The sequence below is a fragment of the Phyllobates terribilis genome, unplaced genomic scaffold (genome assembly GCF_046119375.1).
Source record: "Phyllobates terribilis strain yellow unplaced genomic scaffold, ASM4611937v1 Scaffold_14__1_contigs__length_39327217, whole genome shotgun sequence".
NCBI lineage: Eukaryota > Metazoa > Chordata > Amphibia > Anura > Dendrobatidae > Phyllobates > Phyllobates terribilis.
The window spans coordinates 33,972,321-34,000,199 of NW_027362774.1; the positions used below are offsets into that span (position 1 = coordinate 33,972,321).

General features: G+C 51.6%; 2 protein-coding genes across 2 annotated transcripts in view; both read right to left on the reverse strand.

Moving 5' to 3' along the window:
* LOC141175716 (fatty acyl-CoA hydrolase precursor, medium chain-like) overlaps window positions 1-8,441 on the reverse strand; it is a 13,557-nt gene extending 5,116 nt beyond the window's left edge. Inside the window, exons 1-11 of the mRNA XM_073659635.1 lie at window positions 8,290-8,441; window positions 5,766-5,970; window positions 5,481-5,619; window positions 5,139-5,272; window positions 4,800-4,953; window positions 4,555-4,668; window positions 2,849-2,944; window positions 2,040-2,180; window positions 1,883-1,960; window positions 1,375-1,522; window positions 1,033-1,217 (exon numbers count right to left, since the gene is read on the reverse strand). Coding sequence (XP_073515736.1) covers window positions 1,033-1,217; window positions 1,375-1,522; window positions 1,883-1,960; window positions 2,040-2,180; window positions 2,849-2,944; window positions 4,555-4,668; window positions 4,800-4,953; window positions 5,139-5,272; window positions 5,481-5,619; window positions 5,766-5,970; window positions 8,290-8,353 — 1,458 coding nt within the window. The 5' untranslated portion in view covers window positions 8,354-8,441. The remainder of the gene's footprint in view (window positions 1-1,032; window positions 1,218-1,374; window positions 1,523-1,882; window positions 1,961-2,039; window positions 2,181-2,848; window positions 2,945-4,554; window positions 4,669-4,799; window positions 4,954-5,138; window positions 5,273-5,480; window positions 5,620-5,765; window positions 5,971-8,289) is intronic.
* A 9,358-nt stretch (window positions 8,442-17,799) lies between these two features.
* Window positions 17,800-27,879, reverse strand: part of LOC141175902 (cocaine esterase-like) — a 271,706-nt gene continuing 261,626 nt past the window's right edge. The window contains exon 13 of the mRNA XM_073659894.1: window positions 17,800-18,030. Coding sequence (XP_073515995.1) covers window positions 17,862-18,030 — 169 coding nt within the window. The 3' untranslated portion in view covers window positions 17,800-17,861. The remainder of the gene's footprint in view (window positions 18,031-27,879) is intronic.

Genomic DNA, 27,879 nt, shown 5'->3' on the forward strand with positions numbered 1-27,879 from the left:
CAATCCATCCATCCATCCTCCCTCCCATCCAGCCATCCATCCTCCCTCCCATCCAGCCATCCATCCTCCCTCCCATCCAGCCATCCTCCCATCCATCCATCCTCCCTCCCATCCATCCATCTATCCTCCCATCCTTACTCCCTCCCATCCATCCATCCTCCCTCCCATCCATCCTCCCTCCCACCCATCCATCCCGCCATCCATCCATCCCGCCATCCATCCATCCCGCCATCCATCCATCCCGCCATCCATCCTCCCTCCCATCCATCCTCCCATCCATCCATCCTCCCATCCATCCATCCTCCCTCCCATCCATCCTCCCTCCCATCCATCCATCCTGACCTCCCTCCCATCCATCCTCCCTCCCATCCATCCATCCATCCTCCCTCCCATCCATCCTCCCTCCCATCCATCCATCCTCCCTCCCATCCATCCATCCATCCTCCCTCCCTCCCATCCATCCATCCTCCCTCCCATCCATCCATCCTCCCTCCCATCCATCCATCCATCCTCCCTCCCATCCATCCATCCATCCTCCCATCCATCCTCCCTCCCATCCATCCATCCTCCCTCCCATCCATCCATCCATCCATCCTCCCTCCCATCCATCCATCATCCCTCCCATCCATCCATCCTCCCTCCCATCCTCCCTCCAATCCATCCATCCATCCTCCCTCCCATCCATCCATCCTCCCATCCAGCCTCCCTCCCATCCAGCCATCCATCCATCCTCCCTCCCATCCATCCATCTATCCTCCCATCCTTACTCCCTCCCATCCATCCATCCTCCCTCCCATCCATCCATCCATCCATCCTCCCTCCCATCCATCCATCCTCCCTCCCATCCATCCTCCCACCCATCCATCCATCCTCCCTCCCATCCATCCATCCTCCCTCCCATCCATCCATCCTCCCTCCCATCCATCCATCCATCCATCCTCCCTCCCATCCATCCATCCTCCCTCCCATCCATCCATCCTCCCTCCATCCTCCCTCCCATCCATCCATCCACCCACCCATCCATCCACCCACCCATCCATCCATCCACTGCAGAATAAGGGGATCACCTGCAAACAGAACATCGCCCTTCAAGAAAGGACCTCCTATCACAAAGAACACCTCGTCCCCGTGATCGGCTTTCACAAAGTCCGGCTTGATGTCCTTAAAGAACGATGGGCGGTGCTGGAACTCATAGAAATAGGTGGGATGGCCAGAATCTGGAATAAAAGATTGTGAGGTTCAGAAGAAAGATCAATGTTCTGCAGAAACCCCCAACACCATAAGGAGGAGGTGACTGCGTTCCCCGTCATTTCATCCTATGTATGTGGGACACAAGATATGTGCGGAGGTCATTCTCCATCTCGGGCATCGTACCTCGGTGGTACTTGGCCGTTCGTAGTGCTGGGATGACAAAGACAAGGTCTCCAACCAGATCTACGAAGCGGTTACGGATTTCGTCAGGATCAGTCACATCTCCAATGTATTCGTCTATCAGGAAGCTGGTGGCGCTGCTGAATGGACCCTGAAATATATCAATATCCCCAGAATATCACCACAAGCGGAGAGATCACAGAAGACGAGAAGATCCAAAGCAGGTGGTAGAAGATGACGGCTGAAGGCCTCTGCTCCTGGCGAAGGTCATCGGGCAAATGAGGAGCAGAGACTCGTACACTCTGCAGGATGTGGACGTCAGGACATGGTGGGCAAGTAAGGGCCCCGCAGGATCAGGTTGGCACAGAAGAATGGTAGGATGGCTGGTCATCTTGGGGTGGCTACCACACTGGTATATGGGGTCAGCGGCTTACAATCATGCACATTTTGCCCTCTAAGTGCCCATAATCCCCCCTCAGCGATGGTCATCTCCTGGCAGCAGCGCTCTTACCAGAATGGGGAAGGTCTTCAGCATTTCTTCTGCCACCTCTCTCTCCATTCCTTCTCGAAAGCCTGAGAAGTTCATCACCTGAGAATAAGGAGGAGAATGGTCAATGGTGTAAAGATCATCAGAAGGATCTCAGCGTTTCCTCCTCTGTCAGTCTTACCAACGGCATGACCCATCCAAATTCCTGGTTGTTGACTCCGGTCATGAAAGGAACGCTGTTCACCTCTTTATCAGCCATAATCTGTTCTGCGGCTTTAGGGAAGAAGGAGCCATCAACACTTGCAGGCAAAGACATCATCTTCTGCAGAGGCAGGAGAAAAGTGGAAGGTGAAACCCAACTGCGCACCCTCAACCTCAAGACCCCCAAACCTTTACAGAGAAATTATTAAATGCTCTATTACAGCATGAGTTAATAAGGTGGTGAGGTACGGGGGTCGGGGCAACTAAAGCAAAGGGCAACAGGAAGTGGGGCAGTGGGGGCCACCGGAGCAAAGGAGGAGAGGAGGTGCGGCGGTGGTGGCCACTGGAGCAAAGAAGGAAAGGAGGTGCGGTGGTGGTGGCCACTGGAGCAAAGGATGAGAGAAGATTACGTCTGTGGAGGCTACTGGAGCAAAAGATGAGGGGAGATGCAGAGGTGGTGGCCACTGGAGCAAAGAAGGAAAGGAGGTGTGGCAGTGGTGGCCCCTGGAGCAAAGGACAAGAGGTGTGGTGTGGAGGCCACTGCGGCAGAGGACAAGGACACGGGGGCTACTGGATTGGAGGTGCTGCGGATTTTGTGATATGCTTTCCTTCTGCATAGCTTCATATATTTCATTCAGATCCAGAGCCACATTCACAATTCTGCACAGCTTTCTGACAATAGGAAATCAGCGTGACGCAAATGGAACTGGTGAATATTCCCTGGCATTCCTGGGAGTCAGGAGTGGTGGGGAATCAGGGTAATGAACCCTATGACTGAACTGACCGTACCATAGAGACAACCAGAGACTGCATCTCTTCTTCAGATTTCGCCTTCAGACAGTCCACCAGCGCGTCCAAACCACAGCCCGAAATATTGGCCACAATCTGCAGAAGTGAAAGGAAATCTGATACAAGCAAAGGGTCACTGTTACCCCCATTGCTGCCCCCTCGCTCGTCTCCAGCGTCACACACCTGACAGGCTCCCACGTGGTGTCGGCTGCCTCAGCAATGCAGACTCCCCAGACACTGGATGTGGCCTCAGCCACTAGGCCCACAATTCCCAGCTATACTGTGAAGACACGGGGTCTTCTGTGGGCATAATACTACTCAGACAATACAGGTTGAGGGTAAAACAGTGTGGCAATACTTAATTGTCAATTTTGTGGTTCATTAAACACAGAACAGTCCCAGCAAATACCCAAGATGGTGCAAAATTACACAGTCCACTTTGCCGCTGGCCCGCCTGGGATAGAACAGCTGCGACTTTGGGACATCCAGGGCCAACTACCTCAACCAGTGGCCCCTGCTTCTGGCAGGCCCCCACAGAGAGTAGTGACAAGCTTAGGAAGCTGACAGTCCATCGAGGTACAAGGCCAGGAGACCCGAGGGTCCCACCCTAGCCTCTCCAAGAGTTTCCATGGGGCCAGATGACCGGTTGGTCCCAATCTGGTTTCTCCGAATTCCTCCATGGGTTGCAGGCGACTGGAGGGTTCCACCTGGCAACCCCAAACAACATATCCATGGGGCCAGGTGACTTCATCGTCTCAACCTAGTCTCCACAAATGTATCCATGGGTTCTCTGATGGTCAATAGAGCAGATCCGTATCCTTGCAGTCAGTTCTGTGTACCCTTAGGCTGTAATCACGTAGAATCCAAATCTGTGTCTCTCTGGATAGAGCCATGTTACTAAGCTACTTTCCTGAAGAGTGTGTCTGATCTTTGATTCTCTATTTCTATTCTGACTGCTACAGAGGCATATGTCCCTTAAATATTTACAAGTGTCCTTTCAAGTACATATCTACAGGTCAAGTGTTAGGGATGATATTGTTCCACAGGGTTCAGGTCTCATTGTTTGTGCATTTAATCAATTTACATAGTTGGTATAGCAGGGGGCTCTTGTAAATAAACTAGCTTTATTAGTATAATATGCAATTAGCATAGTAACAAACATTATTTCAACCTGAGTTAGTGTTTTTGACCAACCAAAGAAACAAACATACATTCACAAGTCAACACAAACACAATAGTGTTGGCTTAATAAATCTAGACGTTTGGCTGATTAACATTATAAGTTGTTTCGTCACAGCTACCTTATAAGTATCGACCCACAGCGCCATCAAGTGGCCAACAGATATTAACGCACGATTGCATAATATTACACTCGGCAAGTGCAGAATAGTGCAGGGAGGATTTGGAGATTGCTATATTTTTGTTAAAGTTCTGGTAATTCTACAGCGATGGATCCGAGGAGTACCGGCCTAATAACACAACCGCGCCCGATAGGCAGTCGTTCAATGGTCGGTTCAGCGGCTGACAAATTCTGCAATCATCGGTATCCACAGCAAAGCACCAGGTTACACTGGACGGTGCATGAAGGATCCAGTCACCCGTCAAACGAGCGCTTTGGTCATTGATCGGATGATTGCCGTCACGTTTACTCAAGGCGCTGGGTCATCAGCCGCAAAGTGGATAATTTTCTGGTGCAAGTCACTTACATTACTGTAAAACACACTTTCTTCTTTAGACTTGGCCACCAAACCCGGCATTATGGCTACACCACTCTCAGCAATAGCTCTGTGGAATAAGCCTTTGGCCAGTGGAGACGCCACCTGAATATAAGAAACACAGAAGGAGACAGGATCATTAAGGGTTAAACAGCAAGTCCTTACCTTCACCTATAGAGCAACCGTCCAATCAGAGCCTCAATAAGGAGCAAAATATCAGCATCACGACTGCTCACCAGTGCAGAGACGCTGATTCCCCCCGCAGACTCCCCAAATATAGTCACAGAGTCGGGGTCCCCTCCAAAATCTGCAATGTTCTCCTGAACCCACTGGAGAGCTGCAACCTGATCCAAGAAGCCGTAGTTCCCAGGAGCGCGGTCATCTCCAGTGCTGTGACAAGGAAACAGAGGTTAATAAAATGGGGAGACTTTAGGAAGTAAAAGGACCTTAACCCAGTGGCTCCCTGCAGAGCAATGTGCACAAAGACTGACAAAGGTCCAATAGGTATGACACCAGGTATGACAGGCTGGCAGATTACCCCTGAACATTAAAGTCGCTGATCGTATAGACATTACCTAAAGAAGCCGAGGAGCCCCAGCCGGTACTGGATGGAAACAACTACAACGTTTTCATGGGCACCCAGTGCAGAACCTTCAAACATCATGGCTCCCCCCATCATCAGGCCTCCTCCATGTATGAACACCATGACCTGGGCAATGAGTAGAAGCTGTTTACTAATAGGGAATGCAGGTCAGTGTGAATGAGATTCTCTCACTGTGCCTCCAATTAGCTTTATAAGGGACCGCCATGGGCACGGCATCAGCGCGCACATAAGTGGAAGCCGTAAAGTCTGCATCTACACACAGCAGCAATTATATAGGACTGTTAGTGACACAATACACACGTGTGACACTTACCGGCAGCTTCTCCTCCTTCACTCGATTCGTAGGTGTGAATACGTTTAGGTACAGACAGTCCTCAGACACTGGGGGTAAACTAAATTTGGCTTTCACTGTCTGGAATAACTGCTCCATCATGTGAAGATCCTGCAGACATCTGTAATATATTAGTGTATGAATGTGTTCGGAGTTCTGCCACACCATTCTATTAGTGTATGAATGTGTTCCGGAGTTCTGCCACACCATTCTATTAGTGTATGAATGTGTTCCGGAGTTCTGCCACACCATTCTAAGTGCACTTACATGGGGGCATAGTCTGAGGCCACTCGCACTGAGCTCCAGGACTCGGGGGGCTCGGGGGATGCATATCTCAATGCACCAACAGGAGGTTTAGCGAAGGGGACTCCATAGAAGGCGTGAACGGTTCTGTCTGTTCCCGTTGCAGACAGCGTCTTCCCCTGCAGTTTACCATATTGCGTCTCCACCTGAGGGGGATCATCTTCCTCTCCTAAAGTCACAAAAAAACTGATTATTAGATGCAGCAAACGGCAGGGACATCATGCCTGTACTCCAGTCACAGCCAGAGCTACAGTTACAGGTGTGCAGGACGCACACCCCTCCATCAGACGGGCTCGGATCTCTGTGGATTCTGTAATTGTGGCCTGTGAAGATCTGATTAGTGAAGAACAGTGGTGTGCAGCCTGCAGAGATCTCCCAGCATTCCCTGCATGTGTCCCCGTGCTTTATAAGAGCTGAGATTAGCAGCAAGGTGCGGTCCGAGCACAGGCTACAAGGTCTGAACACGTCCCAGCGCTCGTCACTTATTATGTGCGGGGTCAGATAACTCACAGGTCACCGCTCCTTCACCCAGTGCCTGCAGTCACATGACCACCAGCGGCACAATACAGGCGATCGTGTCACCACCGCACCTGTAACACAGAGATCCCGCAGACCATCACTGATCTCAGGTCGCAGGATCTCACCTGGACATTATAGGGAAGGGGCCGTCACTGCTCCGACCGCAGACAATCATCTGCTGAACACCGAGAACATCAACGACCTCTGTGATAGTCCCATGAGATAGCACAATGTCAGCAGCCTGCTATCTGTGGCTCCAGGGACACTGCCGCACCTTTATTACATAGCACCGACATAGACCTGAGAGCAGTACATCCAGGAAACCAATAATCCATGACAATACTGACACCCCGCTGACCATAAGAGCTTACACTCTACAGGAGAGAGAGAGAGGACCCCACTGATCATAAGAGCTTACACTCTACAGGAGAGAAGACCCCACTGACCATAAGAGCTTACACTCTACAGAAGAGAGAGAAGACCCCACTGACCATAAGAGCTTACACTCTACAGGAGAGAGAGGACCCCACTGACCATAAGAGCTTACACTCTACAGGAGAGAGAGAGAGAGAGAGGACCCCGCTGACCATAAGAGCTTACACTCTACAGGAGAGAGAGAGAGGACCCCACTGACCATAAGAGCTGACACTCTACAGGAGAGAGAGAGAGGACCCCACTGACCATAAGAGCTTACACTCTACAGGAGAGAAGACCCCACTGACCATAAGAGCTTACACTCTACAGAAGAGAGAGAAGACCCCACTGACCATAAGAGCTTACACTCTACAGGAGAGAGAGGACCCCACTGACCATAAGAGCTTACACTCTACAGGAGAGAGAGAGAGAGAGAGAGAGGACCCCACTGACCATAAGAGCTTACACTCTACAGGAGAGAGAGAAGACCCCACTGACCATAAGAGCTTACACTCTACAGAGGAGAGAGAAGACCCCACTGACCATAAGAGCTTACACTCTACAGGAGAGAGAGAGGACCCCACTGACCATAAGAGCTTACACTCTACAGGGGAGAGAGAAGACCCCACTGACCATAAGAGCTTACACTCTACAGGAGAGAGAGAGAAGACCCCACTGACCATAAGAGCTTACACTCTACAGGAGAGATAGAGAGAACCCCACTGACCATAAGAGCTTACACTCTACTGGAGAGAGAGAGAGAGGACCCCACTGACCATAAGAGCTTACACTCTACAGGAGAGAGAGGACCCCACTGACCATAAGAGCTTACACTCTACAGAGGAGAGAGAAGACCCCACTGACCATAAGAGCTTACACTCTACAGGAGAAAGAGGACCCCACTGATCATAAGAGCTTACACTCTACAGGAGAGAGAGAGGACCCCACTGACCATAAGAGCTTACACTCTACTGGAGAGAGAGGACCCCACTGACCATAAGAGCTTACACTCTACAGGAGAGAGAGAGAAGACCCCACTGACCATAAGAGCTTACACTCTACAGGAGAGAGAGGACCCCACACTCTACAGGAGAGAGAGGACCCCACTGACCATAAGAGCTTACACTCTACAGGACAGAGAGAGGACCCCACTGACCATAAGAGCTTACACTCTACAGGGGAGAGAGAGAGGACCCCACTGACCATAAGAGCTTACACTCTACAGGAGAGAGAGGACCCCACTGACCATAAGAGCTTACACTCTACAGGACAGAGAGAGGACCCCACTGACCATAAGAGATTACACTCTACAGGACAGAGAGAGGACCCCACTGACCATAAGAGCTTACACTCTACAGGGGAGAGAGAGGACCCCACTGACCATAAGAGCTTACACTCTACAGGGGAGAGAGGACCCCACTGACCATAAGAGCTTACACTCTACAGGAGAGAGAGAGAGAGAGGACCGCACTGATCATAAGAGCTTACACTCTACAGGAGAGAGAGACTCTGTCATTGTCAGTCTGCACAGCCCCTCATTACAATATTTCCTCACCTGATGTCAGGACCCCCAGAGCCAGGGTGCACAGCACAACTACCCTCATCAGAGCCCCCATCATTGTGGAGCGTCACAGATGATCTCCAGGCTCCTAATGAGGCAGCAGCTCTGGGCTGAGGCTTTATGTGGAGGCGGAGCTGGATCGGGACTTGTGATTGGCTGATGGGAGTGTCAGTCATGTGCGGTCACCAGTCTTCCATCAGGAGAACATGACACTGGCTTTACGTGGGCGGGTGAACATGCGACGGATGTGCTGCCGTGTAAGGGCACGTTCCCACGATACGGAGCCGCCTGCGGCCCCGACGCTGCAGAGCAGTTATGTGGCTTCCGCCCTCATTATGCAATTGAGCAGCGGTGATTTTTTTTTCACATTGATGTTAGTCTATGGGTAAAGTCCAGTAGAGGACCCGCAAGAATAATTGACATGCTGTGGTCCTGAAAGACGCGCTGCATGTCAGTTTCTGCGGGTGGTCCGCAGCCTCAGATGGACGCATAGCGGACATGGGATTTCTAGAAATATCATCCACTATGCTGTAACATCTGTACGCTGCATAAACACAGCGACAAACCCGCAGCGGCTCCTGATCGTGGGCACATACCCTAGGGGCCCGGGGCCCAGTGACCGTCCTTACTGCCCCTTCCTATTGAGTGTCAGTCTTTCAGTCGCTGTTTCTATGGTTACTGATGACAATTATAAACATTCCGCACGTTGTTACATTTTATTGACAAACACATGAAGCTTCTGTGACGCCTCAGTATTCCCAGCGCTGCCTCTAGGCTATGTTCACACGTTGCGTTTTTGCTGCGTTTTTATGCACATTAAGCAGCGTTTTACAGAACCAGCGAGGGCTCTGGGATCTCAGAAACCTCATGCACACGCGTTGGTTTTTTTGCCCTGGCTGATTTGGAAAACTGCTGCGTTTTTGCAAAATGCAGCATGCGACGTCTTTCCGCAATTTTGCAGCATTATTTCACCCATAGAAAGCAATCAGTAAGTGCAAAAACGCAGCAAAATCTGATACCTGCGTTTGTTTTTTTGCTGCTTTTACTGCAAAAACCTGAGAAAGTTGAATCATGTTTTTTTTTGTTTTGCACTAAACTTTATCAGCACAAGAGACAAATGTTTAACAAACAAAAAACTCAAAAGAGAAAATAATACACTAAATATCTAAATAAATGACTCCTGGGAAGATACCCCACTACCACCATATGTGGACCTCAGGCTCTTTAGAGACTCATCGATGAAGATACAGAAGAAAACAGACAAAAAAGAGCCGACGGAAGGCGTCCATGGTAGATATGATTAAAAATACAATTTTTACTAGTGAAGATTTTTTTTTAATTAATAATAACCGGGTGGTAACAAATAACCAAGAAGAATAGCGGACACAATTCCAAGTGACAGTTTGACAGTAAATGCAAGTAATAAATATATATAAAAATATATAAAAATACTATATAGTGATTACTGCAGGCAAGTGCAAAAAATATAAAAAAAATACTAAAATGATATATATCCAAAAGAGAAGAAAGTGCAGCCGTGCATAGAATAAATATCAGGACCATTAATATTAATCAAACAATAAAGGTTATATACGATCATCAGTATCAAAATAGATACAGTGTATATGCAGGTGCATCAATCCCAGGAGTCCCTATTGTGACCATGTTAATCTGACATATAGAAAGCAGTAATGGCTATATGGTGTGTCATAAGCTGGGCCAGAGACGTTAATATACATATAGAGTATACATGGACTATACCAGAAGGAAGTGGAAAGTGTCCTGTCAATGGGAAGCGTCCACCCCGACGAGCGTTTCGGCGTCCGCCTTCGTCAGGTGCTTGTTGAAAAAAATGCAGCAAAAACGCAACTTGTGAACACAGCCTTATTCTCCAGACTTCTGCCCTTTCCCCGACAGATGGATTTCGGCTTCTGGGCAGATCCTGACTGATGGCCGTCCGTTCTTGTCTCATCAGAGCTTGGAGATATCACAAGGTCTGGGTTTTGTCGCTCTTTGAGGATTCGCCTGTCATGCCAGGTGTGGGAAAGACTTAGTGCAACACAGAGGGAAAGGGAGCCCAGACTCTAGGGAAAGGGGGAAGTGGAGACCTCCTAGTCTGGTCTAGCATCACCCTGTCTCAACTATCGTCCTTATATCGCCCCACGCGTGCCTCGCCCTGTCTTTCCCTGGAGTATGGCTAAGGCTAGGGAAGGGAGGAGATGAGCACTAGTCGATCTCCACTAAACTGTATAGACAACAAGGGTAGACAAACAAGGGGGAATTGCTTAGCTTTAGATGAACTCCAAATGTGCACACGGCCTCAAGCTCCAGAGAGGACGAAGTACTGCTCCTGCTAAAGCCTCACAAGTAGTAATGAATATCGCCGGCACCTTCTTCTCAGTCACACCAGGTATTTATACACCCAGGCCAGGGAGCTAATTAGAAACCAAAAAATGTATTCTGAGACCAAACTATTATAGATAAGAAATCAATTTATTAGTATAGAACTACACAACAAAAATAAAAACACAACATGATAAAAACACGAAATATAAAAAGAGGAGATCTGGGTGTATCCATGATATCAAGATTATAGGCCAACATGCAAAAACCAAATAATGGTGACATTACATAAATATTTAATAAGGTGCAATGTGCAAAAATGAATAAAAAATATATATATTTATGAACAATGCATAATATTATAATGAATCAATTGCTAAATCATGATAATATAGAATAACAGAAAGTGCAAGGTGCTTTAGCAACATTAAATACGTATGGATGAGAAGCCCCCGCCCATTGTGAGTGACCCTCTCCATGGGTGAGAAGCCCCCGCCCATTGTGAGTGACCCTCTCCATGGGTGAGAAGCCCCCGCCCATTGTGAGTGATCCCCTCCATGGGTGAGAAGCCCCCGCCCATTGTGAGTGATCCCCTCCATGGGTGAGAAGCCCCCGCCCATTGTGAGTGATTCCCTCCATGGATGAGAAGCCCCCACACATTGTGAGTGATCCCCTCCATGGATGAGAAGCCCCCGCCCATTGTGAGTGATCCCCTCCATGGGTGAGAAGCCCCCGTACATTGTGAGTGACCCCCTCCATGGGTGAGAAGCCCCCGCCCATTGTGAGTGATCCCCTCCATGGGTGAGAAGCCCCCCACACATTGTGAGTGATCCCCTCCATGGGTGAGAAGCCCCCGCACATTGTGAGTGATCCCCTCCATGGATGAGAAGCCCCCGCCCATTGTGAGTTATCCCCTCCATGGGTGAGAAGCCCCCGTACATTGTGAGTGATCCCCTCCATGGGTGAGAAGCCCCCGCCCATTGTGAGTGATCCCCTCCATGGGTGAGAAGCCCCCCACACATTGTGAGTGATCCCCTCCATGGGTGAGAAGCCCCCGCACATTGTGAGTGATCCCCTCCATGGATGAGAAGCCCCCGCCCATTGTGAGTGATCCCCTCCATGGGTGAGAAGCCCCCGTACATTGTGAGTGACCCCCTCCATGGATGAGAAGCCCCGACACAGTGTGAGTGACCCCCTCCATGGATGAGAAGCCCCCGCCCATTGTGAGTGATCCCCTCCATGGATGAGAAGCCCCCGCCCATTGTGAGTGACCCCCTCCATGGATGAGAAGCCCCCGCACATTGTGAGTGACCCCCTCCATGGGTGAGAAGCCCCCGCACATTGTGAGTGACCCCCTCCATGGATGAGAAGCCCCCGCCCATTGTGAGTGATCCCCTCCATGGATGAGAAGCCCCCGCACATTGTGAGTGACCCCCTCCATGGATGAGAAGCCCCCGCCCATTGTGAGTGACCCCCTCCATGGGTGAGAAGCCCCCGCACATTGTGAGTGACCCCCTCCATGGATGAGAAGCCCCCGCCCATTGTGAGTGATTCCCTCCATGGATGAGAAGCCCCCGCACATTGTGAGTGACCCCCTCCATGGATGAGAAGCCCCCGCCCATTGTGAGTGACCCCCTCCATGGGTGAGAAGCCCCCGCACATTGTGAGTGATCCCCTCCATGGATGAGAAGCCCCCGCCCATTGTGAGTGACCCCCTCCATGGGTGAGAAGCCCCCGCACATTGTGAGTGACCCCTTCCATGGATGAGAAGCCCCCGCACATTGTGAGTGACCCCCTCCATGTAAATGAGCCCCTCTGTGAAGACACGGGGGTCAGTGGGCACTCTTGCCCGGTTATCTTTAGAAGGACCGCATGGACCAGGGCTCATACCACTGAGCACCCGCTCTCTTTTCCTGCGGGCAGAACACTACTCAGACAGCACAGGGTGATGGTAAACAGTGCGGCAATAATTTATTGAACCACCAGCAAACAATGACATACAGAACAGTCCCAGCAAATACCCAAGATGGTGCAAGTTACAGAGTCCTCATCCTTCCGCTGGTTCGCTGGGAATAGAGTAGCTGCGATTTCGGGGCTTCCAGGGCAGACTACCCCCACTGGTGGCACCCCGCTTTTGGCGGCCCACCAAAGAGAGGAGGTGGTAACGACAAGCTTAGGAAACTAGCTGAGAATGATGAGGTCTGGGGCCAGGTGACTTGATTGTCCCAACCTGGATTCTTCAAGACGTCTCTGAAGGTTCAGCATTGGTCAATGGATCCGGTCTGTATTCCTCCAGCTGGGGCTGTAGTCTCCTAGGCTGACATGCTGTAGAATGACGCTGAATAGAGGCAGAGACCCCTTTTTATAGACCACAGTTGTCCTTTCGCCATCATTCACAGATCAAGGGCGAGGGATGAAGGTAGAATGGGCTCATGACTCATTGTTTGAGCATTTAATCAACTTGCATAGTATGTCCTCCATTGCTCGACAAATTAACAACTCCCTGGGCTGGTATAATACGTAATCAGCATATTATCAACCAGTATTGCTCCATGACCCTATCTTGCAAGATTTGCAGACAATAAGTTGCAGTACATCTCAACTCAAGTGTCAACATTCAGGATTACTCAAACAATAGTCTGTGTTAATCAACCAAAGAAGAACACAAATGCAAAAGTCAACATGAAGATAAAAGCATATGGCTCCTGGCTTACTGAATTTATGTCTGGCATGATTAAGAAAAGCTGTGTTGTCACACCCTCCATGGATGAGAAACCCCCGCACATTGTGAGTGACCCCCTCCATGGATGAGAAGCCCCCCACACATTGTGAGTGATCCCCTCCATGGAAGAGAAGCCCCCCACACATTGTGAGTGATCCCCACCATGGATGAGAAGCCCCCACACATTGTGAGTGATCCCCTCCATGGATGAGAAGCCCCCCGCACATTGTGAGTGATCCCCTCCATGGATGAGAAGCCCCCCACACATTGTGAGTGATCCCCACCATGGATGAGAAGCCCCCACACATTGTGAGTGATCCCCACCATGGATGAGAAGCCCCCACACATTGTGAGTGATCTCCTCCATGGATGAGAAGCCCCCCACACATTGTGAGTGATCCCCTCCATGGATGAGAAGCCTCCACACATTGTGAGTGATCCCCTCCATGGATGAGAAGCCCCCACACATTGTGAGTGATCCCCTCCATGGATGAGAAGCCCCCGCCCATTGTGAGTCTGACTGTATGCTGTGTGTAAGTCTGTACTACAATACTGGCATTATATTCATCGCCCTGACATAGTGGATGGTGTCATCTCATCATTTATTATTGATGACCCTTTTTCTTTGGGAAGTAAACGCCTTATCACACCGGCTGCAAATGTCAGATCAGGATCACACCTGCCATCACCAACACACCGCCGATCTGACTGATCCGAGCAATGGCTGAGGTGCAGATGTGGAGGGACTCTGCTCATACTCCATCATCACCGAGGTGCGGATGTGGAGGGACTCTGCCCATACTCCATCATCACTGAGGTGCGGATGTGGGGGGTATAATGCCCCCATCCTGGTATAATGCCCCCATCCTGGTTATAATGCCCCCATCCTGGTATAATGTCCTCCATCCTGGTATAATGCCCCCATTCAGGTATTATGCCCCCATCCTGGTATTATGCCCCCCATCATGGTATAATGCCCCCCCATCATGGTATAATGCCCCCCCATCATGGTATAATGTCCCCCATCCTGGTATAATTTCCCCTTTTTGGTATCATGACCCCATCCTGGTATAATGCCCCCATCCTGGTTATAATGTCCTCCATCCTGGTATAATGCCCCCATTCTGGTATTATGCCCCCATTCAGGTATAATGCCCCCATCCTGGTATTATGCTCCCCATCATGGTATAATGTCCCCTTCTTGGTATAATGACCCCCATCCTGGTATAATTTCCCCTTTTTGGTATCATGACCCCATCATGGTATAATGTCCCCCATCCTGGTACAATGCCCCCCATCCTGGTATATATGTTCCCCATCCTGGTATAATGTCCCCCGTTCTGGTATAATGCCCCCATCCTGGTTATAATGTCCTCCATCCTGGTATAATGCCCCCCATTAAACACCTGAACAAGGAATGTATAAGCGGGGCCCAATTACAAAACTAGACAACCAACAGGAGATTAGACCCCAAAATATAACTTTTATTCGAATATGCTAAAAAGGACTCAATAGTCACCACAACAACAAACACAAAAAGAAGACAAAATGCCAGGGAACAGGGATAAGTCACACATCAGTCAGGAAGGATTACGGGCTCTATCTGTCCCTATTTTGTCCCTAAATTCTCTCCCTTCCTGACAGCGGAGGTTGGCACCCTAATTTTTGCTCCGTGGCGCCCCCGCTCAACGTCGGTGTCCATAATATCCCTGGTAAATCTCTATCTTTATATTTAAAAAACCACAATCGTGAATAAAAGATAGAGAAAAGTGAACGTACAGATTAAGAAGCCGACCATTCATCATAGATATGCATTTAAGGAGACCCAAGACTATATATTGCGACAATAATAATGGCCCTGGGAATATTTAGAAGGTAAGATTTGTCTCAAGATAGCTGGTTTATTACATTCATACACAAGCCAGCATATACTAAATAACCAAAGCTAATAAAGCAGGTTCTGTTATATATGAGACTGATCCCCAGAAGTAATGCCCCCAGACCGGTATCACATGTGCATCCTGCTCTATCAATCCTTCTCTCCAGACGCTCAGTCAGTGCTGCATTGCCTCTCCAGTTCCCCTGATGGACCCTGGAGAGTACCAGGGAGAAACGCGTTGGGACGAGATGTGAGGGATCATCAATGATTTGTGTTATTTCTTTGATATCTATGAGATGTGACATAATGCATTACCAATGATAAATGCTATTCGTTACTAAATGATATTGAGATTGTTATAATGCATTTAGAGTTGGTCATTTGTTTTGCTGTATGTGTTACAGTCTCGATCACATTCTGGCTCTGACAACTCAGAACGACATAGAGCGGGATGCACATGTGATACCGGTCTGGGGGCATTACTTCTGGGGATCAGTCTCATATATAACAGAACCTGCTTTATTAGCTTTGGTTATTTAGTATATGCTGGCTTGTGTATGAATGTAATAAACCAGCTATCTTGAGACAAATCTTACCTTCTAAATATTCCCAGGGCCATTATTATTGTCACAATATATAGTCTTGGGTCTCCTTAAATGCATATCTATGATGAATGGTCGGCTTCTTAATCTGTACGTTCACTTTTCTCTATCTTTTATTCACGATTGTGGTTTTTTAAATATAAAGATAGAGATTTACCAGGGATATTATGGACACCGACGTTGAGCGGGGGCGCCACGGAGCAAAAATTAGGGTGCCAACCTCCGCTGTCAGGAAGGGAGAGAATTTAGGGACAAAATAGGGACAGATAGAGCCCGTAATCCTTCCTGACTGATGTGTGACTTATCCCTGTTCCCTGGCATTTTGTCTTCTTTTTGTGTTTGTTGTTGTGGTGACTATTGAGTCCTTTTTAGCATATTCGAATAAAAGTTATATTTTAGGGGTCTAATCTCCTGTTGGTTGTCTATAATGCCCCCCATCCTGGCATAATGTCCCCATCCTGGTATAATGCCCCCATCCTGGTATATATGTTCCCCATCCTGGTATAATGCCCCCATCCTGGTATATATGTTCCCCATCCTGGTATATATGTTCCCCATCCTGGTATAATGCCCCCATCCTGGTATATATGTTCCCCATCCTGGTATAATGCCCCCCATCCTGGCATAATGTCCCCATCCTGCTATAATGCCCCCATCCTGGTATATATATGTCCTCCATCCTGGTATAATGTCCCCATCCTGGTATATATGTTCCCCATCCTGGTATAATGTCTCCCGTTCTGGTATAATGTCCCCCATCCTGGTATAATGTCCCCATCCTGGTATAATGCCCCCCATCCTGGTATAATGTCCCCATCCTGGTATATATGTTCCCCATCCTGGTATAATGCCCCCCATCCTGGTATAATGTCCCCATCCTGCTATAATGCCCCCATCCTGGTATATATATGTCCTCCATCCTGGTATAATGTCCCCATCCTGGTATATATATGCCCCCCATCCTGGTATATATGTTCCCCATCCTGGTATAATGTCCCCCGTCCTGGTATAATGCCCCCCATCCTGGTATATATGTTCCCCATCCTGGTATAATGTCCCCCGTCCTGGTATAATGCCCCCCATCCTGGTATATATGTTCCCCATCCTGGTATAATGCCCCCCATCCTGGTATAATGCCCCCCATCCTGGGCCCCTTCCGTTTTTCTCCAGCCCATTTTAAAATGAAACAAATGATTCTCCTCACCTTCCCCTGCTCCCACGTCATGCGGCGTCCTCTTGTGTATATCCTCGCAGCGTCCTCTTCTGTATATCCTCGCGGTGTCCTCTTCTGTAGTCCTCGCAGCGTCCTCTTCTGTATATCCTCGCGGCGTCCTCTTCTGTAGTCCTCGCAGCGTCCTCTTCTGTATATCCTCGCGGTGTCCTCTTCTGTAGTCCTCGCAGCGTCCTCTTCTGTAGTCCTCGCGACGTCCTCTTCTGTAGTCCTCGCGACGTCCTCTTCTGTAGTCCTCGCGCCGTCCTCTTCTGTATATCCTCGTGGCGTCCTCTTCTGTATATCCTCGCGGCGTCCTCTTCTGTATATCCTCGCGGTGTCCTCTTCTGTAGTCCTCGCGACGTCCTCTTCTGTAGTCCTCGCGACGTCCTCTTCTGTAGTCCTCGCGACGTCCTCTTCTGTTGTCCTCGCAGGAGCCGGCAGCTGTCTTCGGCGTGCCGGCATTACATCACTGCCATGCGTTGTGCTTCACTTGCAAGCTGACGTCAGCCTCTGATTGGCCGGTGGCGTGTATTGCAGCATAGGGAGCCGGCAGGTGTCTGTGTCACAATACATTTCACCTGAATGTGCGTCCGGGGGGCCCCGCACAGGTGAGGTCGCCGCCCGACCCTCTATGACCGCGATTATTACTCTCCTGGGCACAGACGCAGTTTTCTTCCTCTCCCTTAGTTGCAGTGGTCATGGGATTATTTCCCCCCTGTTATGAACATTACCAGGAGCCAATAGATCAGAGGAAAGACACTTTATTGACCAGTTTTACTCCAAGCTGCGGGGGGCGACACTGAGCGCTCAGCCGTCCCTGGACAGAGACAGCATTTTCTGCAGGAAAGTCTTGGTCCAGAATTCATACTTCTCTGCTTTCAGTCTGTGAGCGGCGCTGGGGCTCACGTTGATCTGGAGGTAGCCCTCCTGCTGGTCGTAGCGCGGCCAGTGCACCAGCCCCGGCCCGTTGGGATCTCTGCAGAAGATGAGAAATGGCGCAAGTCACCAACCGTCTAATAAACGGGGGCTCCACTCACTGAGATCTCTGCATGCTGCTGGTGAACAGAATCCTTGTTAATACTGGAAGGCTAGAAACCTGTGCTGAGCTGTCACTTCACACAGCTGAGGGTTTGTTACAGTGTAACAATCTAGAGACCCTTCTGTGGTATGGACAGACTGCGCTCCACAATGTGGCAGCCTTTTGCTGTCACTTTAGCAGGACAGATCGCTGGTCTGTTCACATTGACGGAAAGCAGAGATCTGTAGACAGTAAGGACTGACACACGCAGGGGCCGATCCAGCATCAGGGTCTCCGCCAGAATTCTGCCCAAAGTGTTTTGAAATGTTACAAAATTTTTGCACAACTTGAAGTCTTGCAGGCGATTTTATGACTTTTGCTGTTTTCCGTCCGGTCTTGCAGGGCTGCCAACTTTTGCGATAGCGCCACCCACAGGCAGTATCTGCAACGTAAGCTACTTATAAAAATCCTTAGGGGCCCTGGGGGGATGCATTGGGGGGGGGGGGGGTAATATAAAGTAATGGACAACCCCTTTAAGGAACTTGTGCATCTACCGCCAGCGGTGCCTTCATCAGCACAGAGGTGCAAAACGGGTCACTGCACAGCGCAGACACCCGAGAAGCTCCGCACCCCGGCCCCCTCCCCCGGAGCAGCAGTGGTCGGTTCCCAGGCTACAGCACTGCAGGGAGCGTTACAGTGTGACCAGAGGAAGGATCCATGTACATGAGGGGGTCTGCAAGGAATACAGGAAAAAATACCCTTATAAAATGTAACTTTTATTATGAACTTTACAATGTATATAGTAAAAGCAAGAAGACGACCTCAGGTGTGAGATGATATATTATCCACAGACGATAGCGTGTTGTCAATCACCAGCCCGTGCAGCCTATAACTGTGTATAGCGGCCTCTCCCTATATATCGCTGACAGGTTGGACCCTGCCTGACCGCGGAGGTTGCGGCCTATTAATATGCACCATCGCTCCACGGCGGCTCGCCCTCTCTGACCGCGGAGGTTGCGGCCTATTAATATGCACCATCGCTCCACGGCAGCTCGCCCTCTCTGACTGCGGAGGTTGCGGCCTATTAATATGCACCATCGCTCCACGGCGGCTCGCCCTGCCTGACCGCGGAGGTTGCGGCCTATTAATATGCACCATCGCTCCACGGCGGCTCGCCCTGCCTGACCGCGGAGGTTGGCGGCCTATTAATATGCACCATCGCTCCACGGCAGCTCGCCCTGCCTGACTGCGGAGGTTGGCGGCCTATTAATATGCTCCATCGCTCCACGGCGCCTCGCCCTGTCTGACCGCGGAGGTTGGCGGCCTATTAATATGCACCATCGCTCCACGGCGGCTCGCCCTGCCTGACTGCGGAGGTTGCGGCCTATTAATATGCACCATCGCTCCACGGCGCCTCGCCCTGTCTGACCGCGGAGGTTGCGGCCTATTAATATGCACCATCGCTCCACGGCGCCTCGCCCTGTCTGACCGCGGAGGTTGCGGCCTATTAATATGCACCATCGCTCCACGGCGGCTCGCCCTGCCTGACTGCGGAGGTTGCGGCCTATTAATATGCTCCATCGCTGCACAGCGGTTCGCCCTGTCTGACCGCGGAGGTTGCGGCCTATTAATATGCTCCATGGCGGCTCGCCCTGTCTGACCGCGGAGGTTGCGGCCTATTAATATGCTCCATCGCTCCACGGCACCTCGCCCTGCCTGACCGCGGAGGTTGGCGGCCTATTAATATGCACCATCACTCCACGGCGCCTCGCCCTGTCTGACCGCGGAGGTTGGCGGCCTATTAATATGCTCCATCGCTCCACGGCGGCTCGCCCTGCCTGACCGCGGAGGTTGGCGGCCTATTAATATGCTCCATCGCTCCACGGCGGCTCGCCCTGCCTGACCGCGGAGGTTGGCGGCCTATTAATATGCACCATCGCTCCACGGCAGCTCGCCCTGCCTGACTGCGGAGGTTGGCGGCCTATTAATATGCTCCATCGCTCCACGGCGCCTCGCCCTGTCTGACCGCGGAGGTTGGCAGCCTATTAATATGCTCCATCGCTGCACAGCGGTTCGCCCTGTCTGACCGCGGAGGTTGCAGCCTATTAATATGCTCCATCGCTCCACGGCGGCTCGCCCTGTCTGACCGCGGAGGTTGCGGCCTATTAATATGCTCCATCGCTCCACGGCACCTCGCCCTGCCTGACCGCGGAGGTTGGCGGCCTATTAATATGCACCATCGCTCCACGGCGGCTCGCCCTGTCTGACCGCGGAGGTTGGCTGCCTATTAATATGCTCCATCGCTCCACGGCGGCTCGCCCTGCCTGACCGCGGAGGTTGGCTGCCTATTAATATGCACCATCGCTCCACGGCGGCTCGCCCTCTCTGACCGTTAGAGGTTGGCGGCCTATTAATATGCACCATCGCTCCACGGCGGCTCGCCCTGCCTGACCGCGGAGGTTGGCTGCCTATTAATATGCACCATCGCTCCACGGCGGCTCGCCCTGCCTAACCGTGGAGGTTGCGGCCTATTAATATGCACCATCACTCCACGGCGGCTCGCCCTGTCTGACCGCGGAGGTTGGCGGCCTATTAATATGCACCATCGCTCCACGGCGGCTCGCCCTGCCTGACTGCGGAGGTTGGCTGCCTATTAATATGCACCATCGCTCCACGGCGGCTCGCCCTGTCTGACTGCGAAGGTTGGCGGCCTATTAATATGCACCATCGCTCCACGGCGGCTCGCCCTGCCTGACTGCGGAGGTTGCGGCCTATTAATATGCACCATCGCTCCACGGCGGCTCGCCCTGCCTAACCGTGGAGGTTGCGGCCTATTAATATGCACCATCACTCCACGGCGGCTCGCCCTGTCTGACCGCGGAGGTTGGCGGCCTATTAATATGCACCATCGCTCCACGGCAGCTCGCCCTGTCTGACCGCGGAGGTTGGCGGCCTATTAATATGCACCATCGCTCCACGGCGGCTCGCCCTGCCTGACTGCGGAGGTTGGCTGCCTATTAATATGCACCATCGCTCCACGGCGGCTCGCCCTGTCTGACTGCGAAGGTTGGCGGCCTATTAATATGCACCATCGCTCCACGGCGGCTCGCCCTGTCTGACTGCGAAGGTTGGCGGCCTATTAATATGCACCATCGCTCCACGGCGGCTCGCCCTGTCTGACCGCGGAGGTTGGCGGCCTATTAATATGCACCATCGCTCCACGGCAGCTCGCCCTGTCTGACCGCGGAGGTTGGCGGCCTATTAATATGCACCATCGCTCCACGGCGGCTCGCCCTGCCTGACTGCGGAGGTTGGCTGCCTATTAATATGCACCATCGCTCCACGGCGGCTCGCCCTGCCTGACTGCGGAGGTTGGCTGCCTATTAATATGCACCATCGCTCCACGGCGGCTCGCCCTGTCTGACTGCGAAGGTTGGCGGCCTATTAATATGCACCATCGCTCCACGGCGGCTCACCCTGCCTGACTGCGGAGGTTGGCGGCCTATTAATATGCACCATCGCTCCACGGCGCCTCGCCCTGTCTGAACCTGTTGGTCTTTAACTTAAGGCGAAAATACACTGTAATCACAAATAGGATAAAATCCAGATGAAATCACACATGGTTCAGTTCAGCACAACATACACCAAACACATTTAGAAAGATGTTGTATACTTCAGATAGAGCATTAATCATAAATCAAGTGTTGCAAATATATCGACTTTAACAAATGTGCACACAATGGGCCCCAGGCATAACAAGTACAATGGACAAAATAGACCTTATAAGATGAAAAATCAAAAGGGCGGGAGAGCAATAAGCTGTTCCTTTCTATTTACGCCAAAGGGAAAGGAAATGCCAAATGGTGTATAGCTGGCCGATGAAGAGAGCATAGCACTGAGGGAGTAGAGAAGACTCATAGCATCGAGCAGATAGAGCTCGTCCTGTCCGAGTAACCTCGATGCGTTTCACCCCGGTCATTTAAGGTTCATCAGGATGTTCAAAGAAATAAACTGCCATCAGATTCGATAACAAGTCCTGGGTGCAGGATGGTACATGACGCGCCCCTGGGCCTGTGTCGCGCTGCGTTGCGCACGCGGGAGATTACCCGGAGCCGGATCTCTTGAGGTTTGTAGTCTTGTGGCGGTGATCCGGTCCGTGCCCAGGGAGTCAGACTAAGTGGCGCTGTATCAGCGGTAGATGTTGGACGACTACGCCACCCGTTGAGTACAGCTAAGGAGCTGCTGCTGCAGGGCAGACCGCTGAGGCCGGTGGTAGGATTGTGCAGCGTGATAGCATAACCCCCAACGGGAGGGGTATGGCCTCAGGGCAGCCGACGTGGACGATGGGGGTAGCAGGAACCACTCGGAGACGGTACGGTGTAGTTCAGGGTCTTTACTGGTGACAAAGATAGACCCTCCCGGAGTACTGGCTAGCGATTGGGGCCTGGTCAGTCCTTGAGCAGATGGGATCTCCCCTGGCCAGGCGGAGTTGTAGGCCTCCCAAACTGACTGTACTCTTCTGGCTACCTTGCTAGAGGCGGGTATAAGTAGCCCACGTCCCTGAGTGTACCGTGTGGTGCTCACCCGTATGGCCGGTGACTCGGGGCCTTCTAGTAGCTTCCGCTCCACGACGGCGGTGCTGGTCCGTGCCTTCGGGTTTCTGGGCCAGAGGACCTGCAATCCCCTGCCGGTCGGTTTCTGCTGCTGGATAGGAGTTAGTCCCCACAGCCTCGGACTCCGGGTCCGGTGAGAAATCTTCTCAGTCAGGGCGAGCTCTGCAGCTGCCAGCCCCTGACTCCTTGTTGCACTGCTCCTACAGAGCTCCTGTAGTTTCTTCCTATGCTGCTTCTCTTCTCTACTTCTTCTCTACTCCCTAACCCTGCCTCAGCCCTAGGTTTATATAGGGGAAGTTCTTCCCCTCCCAGGACTGGGCAGGAGGTGTGGCATGCATAGGATCCCTGACCAAGAGACCTCCCACCTGCACTCAGACGTAATATCTCTATCACTGTGGCAACCAGACCCCTGGGGTGTCACATTCCCCCCTAGTGAAATTTAGTACTCCGGGACTAAACATATTTTTGGAAAAACATAACAAGGTATAACAATAATGATACAATAAGAAAAACACATAAAGGTGGTCACAGCATGTCCGTAACCGGGTGCAGTCTTTGAAGAAAAGCAAGGTGTCCATTTCACCAAAACAGGGAGACGTAACCAGGTAGGGGTCTGTCCTGCCCCGAGTCCTTAACAGTCTTTAGTCCGTCCTGGGTTACGTTCCAACTATGTACACAGGATTCCCGGTAAATCCACCAAAGACTCCTATAAACAACTAGAAACACATAATTATACACAAGCAACAAGAAAAACAGGTAACCACAAATAAAACAATTTATACACTTCAAATCCTCCAACGTGCGGGTAACTGGCCTCTAGTGGCCCTAGTGGACCTACGGAGCTGACTGTCTAGCCCTGAACTACAGGGTGTAGGAGCTGTCAAGGGTAAACTGGGCAGCTGTCTACCGGCTCCTTGGCTCACTAGGGGTACGGCAGGCTCACTATAAGCAGAGGGTTGATCCTCCTGTTCTGCTTGTGTGGAGTCTTCTGCCTCCTGGACCGGCTGCTCTTCCAGCTCTACCTGTCGCTCCGTAGGTGCTTGGGATGCTGGTTGGAGGAAGGTGAGTACGGGTACCACAACTGCACCATTGACTTAAGTCCAGGACCGAGGGAAGTCTCCGAGCACGGTACTAACCATATCTTCCCTTTCCTCTACGGGTCGAGGGTCTTCTTGTTCCTCTTCAGGGTTCCGTAGCTGTTCGGGACACTTCTTCAGGTGATCCCGGGATACAATGGTCGTGGTTTCCCCTCCGTCTTTACTGATGGTACAGACCTTTGGGTTGTCGTGGCTTGAGGGCAGTACGGTGTACGGGTCCTTCTCCCACTGGTCGTCCAACTTGTGGAGCCGTCTCTTCCTCTTCAAGACCTGCTCTCCGGGTACCAGGGGAACAGCGGGAGCACACTGGTTGTAAGTTTTCTCTTGTTTTCCCTAGCCTGACAGAGACTTCGCTCCACACTCTCCTGTACTCTCCGGTACTGCTGCTGCCTCTCTGTGTCCCAGTCTGCTTCTGGTGAAGTGTCCTCGGGTGTCAGGACTCCCATTTCCAGGTCAACAGGTAACTTACCAGGTCTCGCCCTCATTAGGTAAGCCGGGGTACAGTTGGTGGAACCTACCGGGATGTGGTTGTATAGGTCCACCAGATCGGGCAGCTTCTCAGGCCACAGACTGCGTTCTTCCAGGGGCAACGTTTTCAGAAGATCCATTACCACCTGGTTCATTTTCTCACAAAGTCCATTAGTTTGCGGATGATAGGGTGTTGTCCTTATCTTCCGGCAGCCATACAGAGTGCAGAATTCTTGGAAGACCTCCGCTTCAAAGGCAGGTCCCTGGTCTGTCAACACTTGGTCCGGGTACCCGTGTGGACGGCAGAAATGCTGCTGGAAGGCTCTAGCTGCTGTTCGAGCTGTTAAGTCCTTGACGGGGACGACAACCAAGAACCGGGAGTAGTGATCCACGATGGTTAGTGCGTAGACGTAGCCACTTCTGCTTGGGGTCAGTTTTACATGATCCAAGGCTACCAGTTCCAACGGCTGCCGGGTGACGATGGACTGCAGGGGAGTCTTCTGGCTGGCACGGTCCTTCCTTCTTAGGTTGCACGGGCCACAGTCTCTGCACCACCTCTCGATGGTTCCCCTCATGCCTACCCAGTGGAACCGCTCGCGCAGCAGGAACTCCAGCTTCTTCCATCCGAAGTGTCCAGCCCCGTCGTGGTATGCCTCCATCACCATGGCTGCGTCTCTTCGTGGCACCACTACTTGCCAGATTAGTTCATGCGTCCGGGAGTTAACCATTCTGCGGCACAACTTCCCCTTGTAAAGGAACAGTCGACTCTTCTCAGCCCATAGTTGCTTGGCTTCCTCCGGAGCGTCTGGGTCAAGGCGAGCCTCTGGCCGAGTCAGCATCTCCTTCACCAGTCGGACGGCAGGGTCACTGTCTTGCGTTTCCTCCCAGTTGTAGTGAGGCAAGGGGTTAAACGTAGCGGCTTGCTTACTCTTTACCCGATGGGAATACTGGATAGTCCCATGACGGTGGAACGCAGGGAGTTCAACTTCTTCCAGTCCCTCTGGATCTTCTCCTACGTCCGGTAGGTTTGGCATCCTGGACAGGGCGTCCGCGTTGGTATTGGAGCGTCCTGCCCGGTATTTGATTGTGAACTCGTAGTTGGACAGACGGGCCATCCATCTCTGCTCTAGGGCACCGAGTCTTGCCGTGTCCAGGTGTGTCAACGGGTTGTTATCCGTGTACACGATGAACCGGGAAGAAGCGAGGTAGTGCTTAAAGCGTTCGGTGACTGCCCACACCACTGCCAGGAACTCTAGCTTAAATGAGCTGTAATTCTCAGGGTTTCTCTCGGTGGGTCGCAGTTTTCGGCTGGCGTAAGCGATTACTCGTTCTTTCCCCTGCTGGATCTGGGACAGCACGGCTCCTAGCCCGATGTTACTTGCGTCGGTGTAGAGGATAAAGGGCTGGCTGTAATCAGGGTACGCCAGGATTTCATCCCCCGTGAGGGCCATCTTCAGCTGGCGGAAGGACTCTTCTTCTAACTTCTCCCATCTGAAGGGTGGCTTCTGGTTCTTGGCCTTCCGGGACTGGCCTATCAGGAGGTCCTGCATAGGAGCTGCCTTTTTGGTGAAACCGGGGATGAATCTGCGGTAATAGCCTACCAACCCGAGGAACTGCCGCACTTCTTTTACACTGGAGGGACTTGGCCATTCCTTAATTGCGGTGATCTTATCAGGGTCGGGAGCCACTCCGTCAGCGCTCACCACGTGTCCCAGGTACTGCACCTTTGGTTTCAGGAGGTGACACTTGGAGGGTTTCACCGTTAGGCCGTAGCTTGCCAGAGCTTCGAACACTTCCGCCAGGTGTTTCAGGTGGTCCTCATACGTCTTGGAATATACGATGACATCGTCCAGGTACAACAAGACCGTCTCGAAGTTTCTGTGGCCCAGACAGCACTCCATTAATCGTTGGAAGGTTCCTGGTGCGTTGCAGAGTCCGAACGGCATGCAGGTAAACTCGCTAAGTCCCATCGGGGTGGTGAATGCGGTCTTCTCCCGGTCCGCCTCTGCTACAGGAACCTGCCAGTACCCACTAGTGAGATCCAAGGTAGAGAAGAAGTTAGCAGATCTTAAAGCAGCCAAAGACTCCTCTATCCTTGGTAAGGGGTACGCATCCTTGTGTGTGATACGGTTGATTTTCCGGTAATCTACACACATCCTCATGGTGTTGTCTTTCTTTTTGACTAAGACTAGTGGAGCTGCCCAGGGGCTACAGCTATCCCTGATCACCCCAGCCTCCTTCATGTCTCTAAGCATTCCCTTGGCGTGTTGGTAGTGTGCAGGGGGTACGGGTCGATACCTCTCTTTTATGGGAGGATGGTCTCCCGTGGGGATGTGGTGTTCTACCCCCTTGACTTGCCCGAAGTCTAACGGGTGTTTACTAAACACTCTCTCGTACTCTTGAACCACCCGATAGACTCCCTGTTTCTGGTGTGAGGGAGTGGAGTCAGTACCCAAATGTAGTTGCTGACACCAGTCCTCCATTGTTTCCTTAGAGCCGTTACCTTCCTCCGGGGAAGATGGAGGCAAGGGTTCTACGGACTGTATGGAATTTTGATTGATGGTATACAATTTGGCTAGCGTGGCATACCGGGGCAGGTACACTTCCCTCTTCCCGATATTTATTATGCGAACGGGCACCCTCCCATGGCGTACATTGACCACCCCCCGTGCTGTCAAAATGGTGGGCCTACTGTCTGAGTAAACTGGTTCTACCATTGCCTGGTAATCTCTACCTCTCAGACCAATAGCTGCCCGGCACCAAATCATCATTTCACTTTTTGGGGGCATGGCAATAGGGAAAGGGTCACACATTCGCACGCTACCAATCTCACCACCGGAGAGTTCTAGCTGTTGCCGTCGCATCAGTGCCCGGATCTCTTTTTGGAGCACTCGCTGCTCGCCGGAGCTGGCGTTCTTGGCAACCTGCTGTAAAAGGAAAATCACCTCTGCAAGACAATTTTCAATCACATTAGTTCCTAGAGTTATCTTTGGGTGACTCTCGTGTTTGTCAATGTCTACAATGATCAGTCCCTGTGCTGCCAGTTCGACTCTACCGATTTTAATGGTCACCTCTTTAAATCCAATCTGTGGCACGGGCTGACCATTGCTGGCGATGATACTCAAGTCGTCGTCAGGGTAGCGGGTGATATCCGAGTCATTCCAGTACTGCTTGAAGAGCACGTACGGGATGGTGGTGACCTGTGACCCGGTGTCCAGCAGGGCACTCATAGGAATGCCATCCAGTACCACGGGTAAGACTGGACGTCCTCCCACATATTTGTCGCGCCAGTTCGATGGGCCTGGTGATCTTTTTCCTGGGGGTTGGCCCTCTACCCCAGGTTGTGCCAGTTTAAAGGACAGTACCTTGCCATATGTCCGGGTTGATTGCAGCGGCGGCAGATGGGTCGTCCGTCCTCGTTGTATCGGTCGCTGGGTCTTCCTCTGGCCGGTGGGGTCCTCCTTGGTCGACGCCACGGGATGTCCTCCGGTCCGGATGCCAGCTGGATCTTCCCTGGAGTGGAAACCTGTAAAGACTGCACAGTTCGGGTTAGCGCAGCAACGCTTTTAGCTAGCTCTTGGACCTGATGGTGCAGGTCTGGAGCCGGGTCATTGTTCAAAGCCTGCGCA